General features: G+C 35.5%; 1 protein-coding gene across 8 annotated transcripts in view; it reads left to right on the top strand.

The window, feature by feature from the left end:
• MIPOL1 (mirror-image polydactyly 1) overlaps window positions 1-13018 on the top strand; it is a 301403-nt gene that overhangs the window by 145455 nt on the left and 142930 nt on the right. For all 8 annotated transcript variants that reach the window (XM_046653537.1, XM_046653536.1, XM_046653538.1 and 5 more), the window contains one exon: window positions 2197-2304. In XM_046653537.1, coding sequence (XP_046509493.1) covers window positions 2197-2304 — 108 coding nt within the window. The remainder of the gene's footprint in view (window positions 1-2196; window positions 2305-13018) is intronic.

Here is a 13018-nt window from a genome sequence, read left to right as displayed (position 1 = left end):
GTCAGTGTTAAATTTAAACCTCATGAAGAAAGGAAAATAAATTTACCAGTTATTTCTTGAACAGGAGTGAGTGAATTCTTTTTGTGACTCATGTGGATAGGGAAGAAGTCTCTGTCCTTGGGTCGTTTCTAATTTACTTGAGAACACAAATGCAGGTGGTCAGACAGCTCTGTGACTGTGCTGTCTCACTTTCTCTAGAAAGACCCTGATGGTTCTACGTCCACTCCTTTTCTCTTACATTCTTCCTCTTTCTCCTCTTTCAGCTGATAAAATCCTGTCCTCAAAACAAACCCAGCTCGATGTCATCTGCTCCATGAAACGTGCTTTCACCCCATAGCCAAAATTACCTACCCCACCTTTGTAACCTCACAGGTCATATTTACTCATTCCACTTTAGTGCTTAATATGTAAGAATTTTATATTAAGATTGTTGAAAATGTAAAGGATAGTTCTAGTAGAGAATATTGCTACTAGATTGTGATGCTTACTTCTATATCTTACTCATCTTCATGCCTCATAGTTCATTTCTTCACTCAACGGATTTATATTTTGATTGCGTTTGTGATCAAATATTTTAATTGTTTCAGGCTAAAAAGAGCCATATACAGAGTTTAATATGTAAATCATGTGTCCCCTCCAAATAAAGGCCAAATGATATCATGTCACAAAGGTTTCACTCATAATTTTTAAAAATGTGATAGGAGAATTAAGTTGTCACACGCACATGTTGGAATAGACATGGCAATGTGAAAGGACCTGCCACCGTATCAGTCAGGACTATATCATCTTTGCAGAGCTCAGCTTCAACAAAACTTTATCTGCTAAATTAATATTAACTTTAAAAGACCTGATTTTGTGATTTTTTAATTTAATTTATAAATGTATTTTGGTTCTTTAATTGTATTACATATGCATGAGGCATGTGTACCTAATTTTGTATTTGTATATAATATAATAATATATATAATATACTGTATAATATAATTTAAGTCAATATCAGGAGTCTGGTAAGACTTTTTCTTTTAAAAGGATTTGTATATTACTCAAGGTTAGGAAATGCTGATATAGACTACAGAATATTATAATGGTCAGAGGCAAAAGAAATCAATGTTAGAGTAGGAAGAAACACCCATTTGGATTATGACTGCATCTTGATTGTGTCATAATAATGATTTTTAATTCATTATGACAACTAGCCATTTATCAAATAATCTAGAAGTAACTTTGTCTAGATCTTGAGTCAATATGTGTATTTATTAGTTGTTATTTAAATATCCAAATTTAAAAATAGATATATTAAGGAGTGATTTGTAACTTTTTCCTGAAAGATACACTTAATACTTAATTCCTTTGCAAATCCTTCATGTATCTACACATGGTCCCGATTTGCAGTGTATCAGCTTATAGCCTGTATAATTATTGTGTAAAATTTTTGATAGATTTATATTAAAATCTTCTATTCAAATGACATGAAGATTTTGCTGATTTTTTTAACATAGATGCTTATTTTAGACCATTTATGCTTTTATTTATAAGTTCTTTTTTACTTATATCCTCATATAGTCCCAGTAGGTCAAATTGTCATTTCACATGTTTGTGTTCACTTGTTTCATTTAAAAAGTAAGGTTTAGTCAAAATAGAAATTTAAAACACTTGTTTCCTTAGTTGTTTCTAAGTCCTGTAGCCCCTCTATGCCTGTTACTTTTTTTCCTACACAACTGTTTCTTTAGATATTTCTAAAAATTTGAAAAATCTCTTAATATATATATATTTATAGTAATTTTTATTTGTTAAAAATTTATCACAGAATATCATATTGTAGTTTATTTAGAACTTATTGTGGTGTTTAGAAGCACGCTTTTATTCAGCCAGCAGATATATAATGAAAAGCATTTGGTTAATGAAGAAAATAATTTTAAATCTAGTTTGGTCTTAATTTTATAAAAAATATGTATTTTTCTAATTCATCTGGTAATATTTAGATTAATGAAAGTCATGCTGAAAATTGCAGTTGAATTGCAGGAGTACTATATTCTTTTGTTCATATTCAACATTACTTTTAACTTACTATTCTTGTTGCACAAGATACCTTGTCTTTTAGAGAATACAGTGGTATTATTTACATTAATTTATGTGGCTTGGTGAAAAAAAAATGCTATAACTCCTTTACTTAATGGGATTCTTCCCCTGTGGCAGTGCAAACGGCTGGAGCAGGAGCTTCATCATCTGAAAGAGCAGAACCAGACTTCAGCAAACAACATGAGACATCTGACTGCTGAAAACAATCAAGAACGTGCTCTGAAGGTAAATCTCCACTCCTTCTTGCAGGCAAATTAAGGTTGTAAGCCCTTGGTGCCAGCTTTCTGGGCTGCACATTTCACTTGTGTACATTTCAGCAGAAGTGAGCTGTGGTGTTTGCCAACAACCCCTTCTTCAAACACGGAGACAGCACCCTTCTGTTATCGCGTTAGTTTATTTCGTGTATGTGTATGTGAAAACAACATATTTTCTGAGTTTTGAGTGGTGGTATATTAATAACTTTCGGTTGATGTTCATTCTGTTTTTGATTTTATAATATATTGTTACCTTTCGTAGTTAATAAAAAGTGACCACACTAAAAGAAAAAAGATGTAAATCATGAGCCTTTTCTTCGCATCACTATTTATTACAACAATGTTTTAAATAACTTATAATATCAGTAACACACCGAACTGACACTCCCTCAAGGGTATGTGAATATGTTTGGGAATTGAAAGATTACTCAAATGTTACTTAGAACAAAAAAAGAAAGAAGATATATTCTACCAGAACTTGAAACAAGTGAAATGTACATTTCATGACAAAAAGTTCTGTTGTGTTGTAATATAGATCCAGTAATCATGAGAAAGAACACTGTTTCAATTCTACTAATTATATTTTTTTCTTAAGATATTTTCCGTTCTCCTTTTTGTCTTTGCCCCAGTTCCTAGCGTAGTGCCTGCGACATAATAGTGGTCCCTGCCCTCAGGGTGCTTCCATTCTCATTGATGGTTAAAAGTAAAAACAAAACGTATCGACAGGAAACAGAAAAGATTCATCATTGTTGCTATTGTGCAGTAAAAAAAAAAGATAGGCTCTCAAGAGGACTGTTTCGTACTTTGTTGTCTTAAGTTCATTTTTTGCTACAGATTACAAAAGAATATCATGTCATTAGCAGTGTAACTCACCAAGCCAGAATCATCTACCAGTATTGAGAAAAATGGTGATGTTTCGATGTGGAAAATATTTTTACTCTGTTCATAAAGTGTGAGGTTTGCTTGAAGTCAGATTTTTCTACAAAATGTAGTTTCATTTTGAAATTCTGTTAGTAGTGGATATACTGTGTTATTGTTTAATGCACTTTCTCTCCTTTTCTCTTGAATTTGTAGATCAGAACAATAAATGGGAAAGAAAGGAATTGTAGATTGCTGTGGTTATTTCTTAATTACCCCAAGGAATTTACTATTTAAAGAGTAAAATTAAGTATAATAAATTTTTTTAATATATCCTTGCAAATCAAAAGTAACGTTGTTTTAAAGACAGCTTCCCTTATGTGTGCTAATTTTTTACCAGCATTAGGGGACAGATTTCATGTGTTCTCTGTGAGATGGCTATTTCCAATTAAAACAGAACCTAAACTAGAAATTCTGGTTCGTAGGTATTAGTACTTAATAAGTAGATAATGATTGCATACTCTTTATTCTGGCATTTTTGGTTGTGTATTTATGTTAAATTGAATTAAATGGCAGCTGGTATTTATGGAGAGAAATAGATGCACATTTCTAAGAGGTTATTAAAATTAGAAGGCAAAATGTAGACCCAAAGAGACCTGGAAGTTCAAAACAAAACAAAAACTAAACCCTCATAAAATAGAAATTTCTGTAAACCGTGGACTGTGTAATTGAAAGTAATATATAAACAAAGCTACCTTATTACCCCTGACAAATATACTACATTAAAATCTTTTCTAGTTGCTCGTCTTTTTGTGCAAAAGTGTCAGATGTTCTGTTGTCTTTTAGTTCTTCAAAACTTTATCCATTAACTAAGCCAACTTAAACTTTTTGTAGCATAAGGATGGGAGGAAGAATCAATTTTTAAAAACTCTCTTATCAGTTCAGTCTTTTTAAAGTCCCTGTGTTCATTTTAGCTCTTTTTAAAATGTCCGTCTTGCATAACACTGACTTTGAATCATTTTTTAGCTATTTTATGCCAGAATTCCTCATGAGAAACCTTAAATTTATTGTGAAAATTAGGTTATTTATAATGTGCATGCTGTATTCTGAATCCTTTTTCTAAAATTCTTACTTTTCAGGGACTTTGTTCTTTGTTTGGTGCTTTGATTGCACTCCGTATCATCGAGTCGCCTGGAAGTTGTGAATAATAAGCAGTTTATTACCAAGCTATCTGGTGAATAAACTGTTTCCGCTGTGAGCAGTGTGCTTATCTTTTACAATCCATTTACAAGTGTCACTTTTTTGTTAACTGATATAATATTTAGTTAGTATCTAGATGAGCTTTAGGAGGAATTTTTAAAAGATTGATTGTCTCCAGGACCTTTCAGTCTGCCAATAATATTTCTAGTACTTTATCATAATAGTACTATTATTAATATCGCTAATTAAGGTAAACTTGAATAGAATGAGAGCTGAAAAACTCTTGTTTTATTTCATTGTATTAGGCTGAAATTCCTAAAGGAAATAGTCCTAGAGATATGTTTGGGAAAAATCTAAGTTAATGGTCATACATTACATAGAACTTTTCAAAGTGATGATTATGGCAAATACACGCTTATCATACAAGGAAATACTTTTTAATAATCTAGTGCTATTTAAATAATAATGCTTTTGTTTATTCTCATAATCAGAAAATTCTTCCTCAATTACGTTTCATGATAGAGCATAGAATTAGACTTTGGTGATCATCTATAAGCATTATTTTTGAAGTAGCATGGAATTATACTAGCTAAATTTGCTAGCATGACACTATTTCCCTACTTTTATAACATTTGCAGTTTTCTCTAATAATGAGTAAAACACAGTGGTACATATAGGGTGATAGGCTGAATTTATGCTGATACTAATCTATACCCTGAGAGTCACTTTAAAAAAAGACAGCATATTTTCTCATTTAAAATAAATTTTATCCACTTATGTTAAGAAATTGGTTTTTTGAAGAACATAATTTTGGACATTTAATGATTTTAAAATAAATTTAGATTAGCTATAAATATGCAAACATCAGACTTTATAAGAAATGTCATGTATACTGTCTTTCTTCCCTCTTGCATTTTATTTATTTACATTCCTTATCACACATCTTAACCTCCTACAGTTGGGCTTCTCCACTATAATTCCATTGAAAGGCATTCTTTCTTAGATTATGTGACCTCTGATGGTTAAACCTGTGAAACTTACCATCTTTTATCCTACCCAATATTCCTATCATGTCAATCTTCTTGGCCCCACTCTCTTGAAGTACTTTACTGTGGTTCTCTGTTGCTATGCTATATCCTCACCATTTTTCTTTTCTTTCATTGCTCTCCTTTAGTTGGTACCTCTTTTTCCACATATTCCTAAAGTATAAATGTTCTCCTGGGTTATGTGATTAGTTTCTTATTCTTTCTAAAGAAAATCCAAACTTTATTTTTTAGAGCAGTTTTAGGTTCACAGCAAAATTGAGCAGAAAGTCGAGTCCCCACATACCCTCTGCCCCAACACATGCACAAGCCCCCAGCATCCAGCGCAAGAGTGGTACATTTGTCAGGGTGCAAGAACCTACATTGGTATAAGTAGAAGCCAAAGTCCATAGTTTACATTAGGGTTCACTCTTTGTGTTGTACATTCTATGGGTTTTGATAAATGTAAATGACATGTGTCTACCATTATAGTATCATATAAAAGAGCTTCACTCTAAAAATCCTCTGTGTTCCACCTATTTATCCCTCCCTCCCCCCAGCACCTGCCAACCATTAATCTTTATATTGTGTCCATAGTTTTGCCTTTTCCAGAATGTCATGTAGTTGGAGTCATACAGAATGTAGCCTTTTCAGATTGGCTTCTTTCACTTAGTAATATGCATTTAAAGTTCTTCCGTATCTTCTGATGGCTGTATGGCTCATTTATTTTTAGTGTTGAAGATATTCCGTTGTCCAGAGGTACCACAGTTTATTTATCCACTCATCTACTGAAGGACATCTTGGTTGCTTCCAATTTTTGGCAATTATGAACAAAGCTGCTGTAGACATCCATATACAAGTTTTTGTGTGGACATAAGTTTTTCAACTTCTTTGGCTAAATACCAAGGACTGTGATTGGTGGATCATGTAGTAAGAGTATGTTTAGTTTTATAAGGAACTGCCAAACTGTTTTCCAGAGTGTCTGTACCATTCTGCATTCCCACCGGTAATTAGCATTTCTGTTGCTCCACGCCCTCGCCCGCATTTGGTGTTTCGTTTACTGTAGGCTTATCTCTTCTAATTTCATCCACTCCTATGACGTCACCTATCATTTATGTCCTAATGAGTGCCTTCTCTGCCCTTCCACTTGGATATCTAATGTCTCCTTGACCTCTGAAAGTCTGAAACCAAATCCCTAATTTGACTCCCTCAGCCTTCTCTCCTCTCTGGGAAGAGGTCAGGACCTGAGTCAAACACCATTGACTGTATAACTTACCATTTATTCTCAGTTATATTCTCCTTTGTTTGCCTTTACTATAGAAGCTGGAAAAGTTAAACACTTTCTCAGCCTTTCTTTTTGCCAATGAGACATAGGGGCAGTCTGTAGCAGGGGTGGGAGAAGAAACTGGAGTGTCTCTGAGAAGATTTTGTTTTCCTGACATAGGACAGATGCTGCAGGCACCATTCCTTCCTCTCTTACTACCCTGAGCACGCACTTGCTGCCTGGAACTGCAGCAGCCGTTTTATGGCCAGGAAGAAAACACCGCGAGAAGCTGGCCTGTGACGTCATTGAGCCCCTTAGCCAGCGAGCCGCTTTGAGAACGTTAAGTACCTTTACCCTGACTTCTTTTTCCGGTGACTGAAATGGTGTGCTGTGTTTTAAGTCGTCTTAACAGTTTTCTGTTATTCACTTACAGATTAATCAATTAACGGTACTACCATACTCCTAGACATGTAGGCTAATATAATTGACATTATCGTCATATCCTTTCAACCTCTCACCCACCTCAAAACAGTTCAGCATCTGGTCTTGGCAATTCTGCAATGGTGATTTCTTTTATGTTTTTCTCTCTTTTTTGTTATCCTACTTCTACCCTGTGTCAAATTCATGACGTAGATAATAATAGTACCCTCCTAACTAAGTTTTCTGTCCTCAGTTTCTCACCTCTCTCATCAGTTGTCACACTTCCATTAGTAGTCATTCTAAAACACAGGTGACACTTCAGTGAAAAACCTTCACTAAGTCTTGCATTTTCAGCAGTGTAAGAAAATAGAGATATCCCAAATAACCCTCCTGGTAAAAAAAATGGAAAAAGATGGCTACAATTTATATTGTAAGAATATTGTACAACAACAGTTCTGAGAAAGAAGGAAGATAAGGAATCTGAAAAGGCCTGAAACAAAGTGGAAATGGAAAAAAGAAACATGGGAAATAAGTGCCTGAAGCCTTTCAGCCTCAGTGCGTTTGTCAAACCTTGGTGAATTTAAGCTTCCATTTTAATGGCTGCAAGGGCAAGGCATGCGGGAGAGAGAGCCCAGAGCCGATGTAACCCAGAGAAGGTAATGGGAGGGCCTCTCCTGAATCTGGTATGCTAGATGGCAGCGCCGTTAGTGTTTAGGTGAACAGGAGTCAAGCCCTTCGAACAAAATGAAACAGCTAAGGAACTTGACTTTCTTGACTATGAAGGGGGAAAAACATCTTTGAGAATCCATGCTCCACAGCCAGCGTTCAGGCAGGTCTAGAGCCACACAGGATGCCTGAATTCTTATTATCTGTGTAGTTCTAAAGGCTGAGGATCGAATCTGAAGTAAGAGGGGCCCAAGGACAACAGTGAAAGCAAGTTACCTTCATATTAGGCCTCTAAGATTTCGTATAGATAAAATTTCAAAGACCCTGAACTATCAAAACACACATAAGAGAAAAAAGCACTTCTCATGAAAGTCAGTAAAAACATAAGCAGCAGAATCATACACTTCAACAAATGGTTCAGAAATTCTAATTATCAGTTACAGACTATAACATAGATCTTCAAGTAATATCTGAAACAGATGCTGGAAAATAAGAGCAAGGAAAGTGACTAAAAATGATCAAGTGGGTTTGGGAAAAAGCTAGATTGAATTTACAGAAATTTTTAAAAAATAATTAAACAGCACATAGGTTGAATAGCAGATTACACACAGTTTAAGAAACTGTTAGTGAGCTGGAAGATAAATCCGAACCAAGTATGGAAATGGAAGCCAGAGAGATGAGAAATGAAAAATATAAAAGAGATATTAAAAGACACAAAAGAGTGAAAAATACCTAAAATAAATCTATTTGGATTTCTAGAGGAGATGACATAGGTAACAGGGAAAAGGCAAGGTACAAAGAAATAATGACTGATAATCTTCCAGAATTGTCAAAAGACCCAAACCTCAGATCTAGGAATACCAAATGAATTTCAAGTATCGATAAATTAGAAAAAACTGCAGAAAACCAAAGTTAAAGAAAAGCTATTAAAAACAACCTTTAGAAAAGACACATTTCTGAAAGAATGGCAGTTAGACTCAGTGACTTCTCAACAGTAATAATGGAACGATATCTTAAATAAACTGAGACAACAAGGGGAATAATTCCTTAAATATAGAGAGAGGAAATAACTGTTATAAACAAGAATGAAATAATAGATAAATTAAAAACTTCAGTTCTTTTCTATTAATAGTCTCTGGAATATAATCCAAACCTCGTAAGTGTGGAATTTAGGACTCCACATTGTAGTTTTGCCCTGCTTCTTTCTTTCTTTCTTTCTTTCTTTTTAATTTTTGGAACCATTTCTCTCCCTATAGTCTTGGTAAACCCCAACCATCCCCCCGCTACTTAGGGTTTCCTAAATGTGTCATGTATTTTAATTTCCTCTGCTCTTTACTTCTGTTATGACTCTATTTTAATTCTGTCTCGAATGGTAGTTGATTGCTTACGTGTCGTCTTCCCTTAAGCAAAAACTTCTTGAGCATAAGGGATCTTAGTCTTTTCATTTTGCTCTTCTCTTGGAAGTTAGCATGTTGTTGAGCTCATATTACACAGTCACTAATTTTTTAAATCAAAAATGAGTTTTAATCAATTGTAGTTGAAGTCAACACGTTTATTGATTATTTACTAAGTTCAAGGCATGGAGGACATGGAACTATGCTGGTGTAAGATTCATAATCACTAACTGTGCCCAACTAAAACTCTCTAGAAGGATTTCTATTTTGTGCTAAAGTTGCTTCATTCATGGATTGAATAATACAGTATCAGGAATTCTAGTTTTTTTACTGTTGGCTTAAAAACATTGATAGAAGAGTTTCTGTTTGTTCATTTTGCCCTTTGCTGTTTAGAGTTCACTGCAGAATAAGCTCTTTTAAAAGACTTTTTTAAAAGCAAGTACTATTCATTGCACTTGATAGTAAATAATAATATAATTTCTTATCATGAAATCGTCTATTGAGAAGTGTTGTTAGTCATTTTCCTATATCAGCTATTAAAATGTACTGTCTTTGATATGCCCAGATCATACCACCCTTCTCCAGTCAGTGGGATATGGCTTTGGATGGTTTTCTAGTGGATAACTCTAGTTAGAATTTAGAATTTAAAAATCCTGAATCTCCCACTTACTAGCTGTATAGCATTGGGAAAGTAGATTAACTTCTCTGAGTTTTGGCTCCCAGACTTGTAAGATAATGAGAGCAGAGACACTGTTACAATTGCTACAATGTATGGGCAATCTCTTTATAAAGTATGATGCATTATGCCTATATTCCATATGGTGTGGTAGTAGAAAGAACGTTAGGGTAGGTGTCACATACCTCTTTTCTTGTCCTTGCTCTGCTGTGAACAAACTATATGATCTTTGTCAAATCATTTTATATCTTCAAACTGAGGAGGTTGAATAACATTCAAAGTCATGTAAACTACAAAATGTGATTTTTATGAATTTGCAGTGTCGTATCAGAGTTCTACTCATTTATTAAACAATATATGTTTATGAGATGGTCTGAATTCAGGCCCACATAGATTCTGAAATAAGGGAAGAGTAGTCAGTTTCAAGCTAGTATGGTCATCTATAGGATGACCATATAATTTATCTTTAAGACATTTTTGAGAGCAAAAGGTAAATGATCAATAATTATACCAAAATAACAGGATCATAGCTATAAAAGGATGTCACAGGGACCCTTGTGGTGATGGAACAGTTCTGGATCTTGACTATGGTGGTGGTTACATCAATCTACATGAGCTAACATTGCATATAACTACACGGGCGCACACACACATACACACACAAAGTGCACATAAGCCACCTCTCACCACTTCCTCTGCTACTGCTATCCTTCAAGCTTCCATCATCTCTTGCCTGGATTATTGCAAAATAATGTTTCTATCCTTGCCCTCCTCTATTCTCAACACAGCCTCAAGAATGATCCTACTAAAATATAAGTTGGGGGGCTGGCCCCGTGGCCGAGTGGTTACGTTCGCGCGCTCCGCTGCAGGCGGCCCAGTGTTTCGTCGGTTCGAATCCTGGGCACGGACATGGCACTGCTCGTCCGTCAGACCACGCTGAGGCAGCGTCCCACATGCCACAACTAGAAGAACCCACAACGAAGAATACACAACTATGTACCGGGGGGCTTTGGGGAGAAAAAGGAAAAAATAAAATCTTAAAAAAATATATATATATAAGTTGGATGACATTACTCCCTGCTAGGAACCTTTCAGTGGCCTGCCACTTTACTCAGGGCATAAGCCTGCAAGACCTCTTGATCTGGCCCTCACTTTCCTCCTTGGCGTCATGCTTCGCTTTAGTCACACTCCTCTCTTGCTGGTCCTCAAACCCACCAGGCATGCTTGCATCTCAACGCCTTTGCACTTCCTGTTCCTACTTCCAAGGAACACTGTCCCCAGATATTCACACAGCCCACAATATTATCTCCTTCAAGTCTATTCAGATGCCACCTTCTCAGTGAGGCCTCCTCTGACCAACCTATTATAAATCTCAGCCCACACCCTTACAAGCATTGTCTCTGTCACCCTCCCTGCTTTTTCTCCAAAGTACTTCATCATCTAAAAACTATATATTCTACTTATTTATTATATTTATTGCCTGTTTTCCTGGTAGGAGTGAATGCTCCCTGAGGTCAGGATTTTTGTTTACTTTGTATACTTCTGTACCTACTGGTGATAATAAAAATATTTGACAGTAAGTCAGAGATACTGACCAATCATATCAGATGGCAGCTGTTAACATTTTGTATGGCTGTACCTGTGCATACCAGCTGAAGACCAGCTCTGGCTTTATCTCCTACAAATACACATAAAAGCCATCAAATAAATATCTGTTGAGTGAATTAATGTCACGCATGCAATTTAGTGTCCTGCTTTCCCTGCTTAGCACTTGAGAAGCGTTCTCCAGTACTCCTGCTCTATAAATATCACCTTCATATTACCACATACTTGGCAATGTCCAGATGCCCATCACTTTCTTAACTCTTCCCTTAATGTTGAATATTTAGGTTTCTTGCGATTTTGCCCTCTTACAAACACTGCTGTGAAAAATATTTTTGTGTAAATATTTAACCACCTTTAGCAAACAAATTTGATTGTTTTCAAATTTTTATTTTTAATAAAGCACAGAGTTTTGAAAGCCGAATGGTTCTTTAAGGGTTGTAATAAAGGATAGCGGTTGGCTTCTTCATCTTACTTCTCCTGATTTGTGCTCCACAGAAGAAATCACTTTCAACTCTTTTAGCAATTTCTTCTGTATCTGCACTATATTTCTCAATGAAAAGCTTATACCATTTTTTTTATTTTTTTCATCTTTAGTGATTATTGACTTCCTACTGTGAAGTTGAAGGTGTAGCTTTCTCATCTTTTTGTTAGGTCAATGTTTAGTATTAACATTATTGTAATATTCATAGCAGACCGTAAAATAAAGTATTTTTCAGACATCCAGGAAGAATTACATTGTATATCATGACCAGTTAATGCAAACATATGAATATAAAACTAAAGCAAAATGTAAGGAAATAATATATACTCTAATGACGTATTTGCACTCAGACATTTTAAATTCTTTTCTGCTTAATTTGTTTGACTCATGCTGGCTGTGACCCTCTAAGTTAGCCGTGCTGGAAGACAGATCTCCCATGGGTTCTTCGTGTTTCTGCAGGTCTTTTGGGCAGAGGCACTAATGGCCTTTCTTCTGAGCTATGTTTTAAAAGATACTTGTTTAGTGAGCAGCCTTGAAGTTAGAGCATCTCCCTCTGAAGCAGAGGGCAGATTTGCTCACTGTCCAGTATAAGGCAGACACTGCCTCTCTCTGAAGCAAAGATCGGCAGGTGTGCCTGCAGCATATTATAAAAGATTTGGCTTCCCTAAGCTCAGAGTTTTTCAGCCGTGACACAGTCCCACTGTGTGTGCCACCTGGTCCCCTGTGGGAGATGGGGGGCAAGGGCAGCCAATGCAGACAGGAAGCTTGTGTTGTTTGTGCTGCTTATTTATTTGAAGTAAGTGACTTCTCTGTCTGTGACCCAGAATTCTTGTGTCCTGTGCCACATGCACGAAACCGGCAGGCTAATTTGTTAGTTTGCAAGTAGGATACAAATCTCAGACCCTTCACAGTTCTTGAAAAACCACATTTCCTGTGTTTTTCAATATTTGTCTTCCTCAGAATTATTGTCTGGATTTTTAGTTTGTTTTTATACTGTGTATCTATCACTAATACATCCGTGTACTCTCTACTTAGACGTATAAATCTCTTGTGAATACATTCAGGTGTATCAGGTGACCTAAAAACGTGACCCTTTTCT

This window comes from Equus quagga, chromosome 2 (assembly GCF_021613505.1).
Source record: "Equus quagga isolate Etosha38 chromosome 2, UCLA_HA_Equagga_1.0, whole genome shotgun sequence".
In the NCBI taxonomy this organism is placed as follows: Eukaryota; Metazoa; Chordata; class Mammalia; order Perissodactyla; family Equidae; genus Equus; species Equus quagga.
This window is presented reverse-complemented; position numbering and strand designations above follow the sequence as displayed.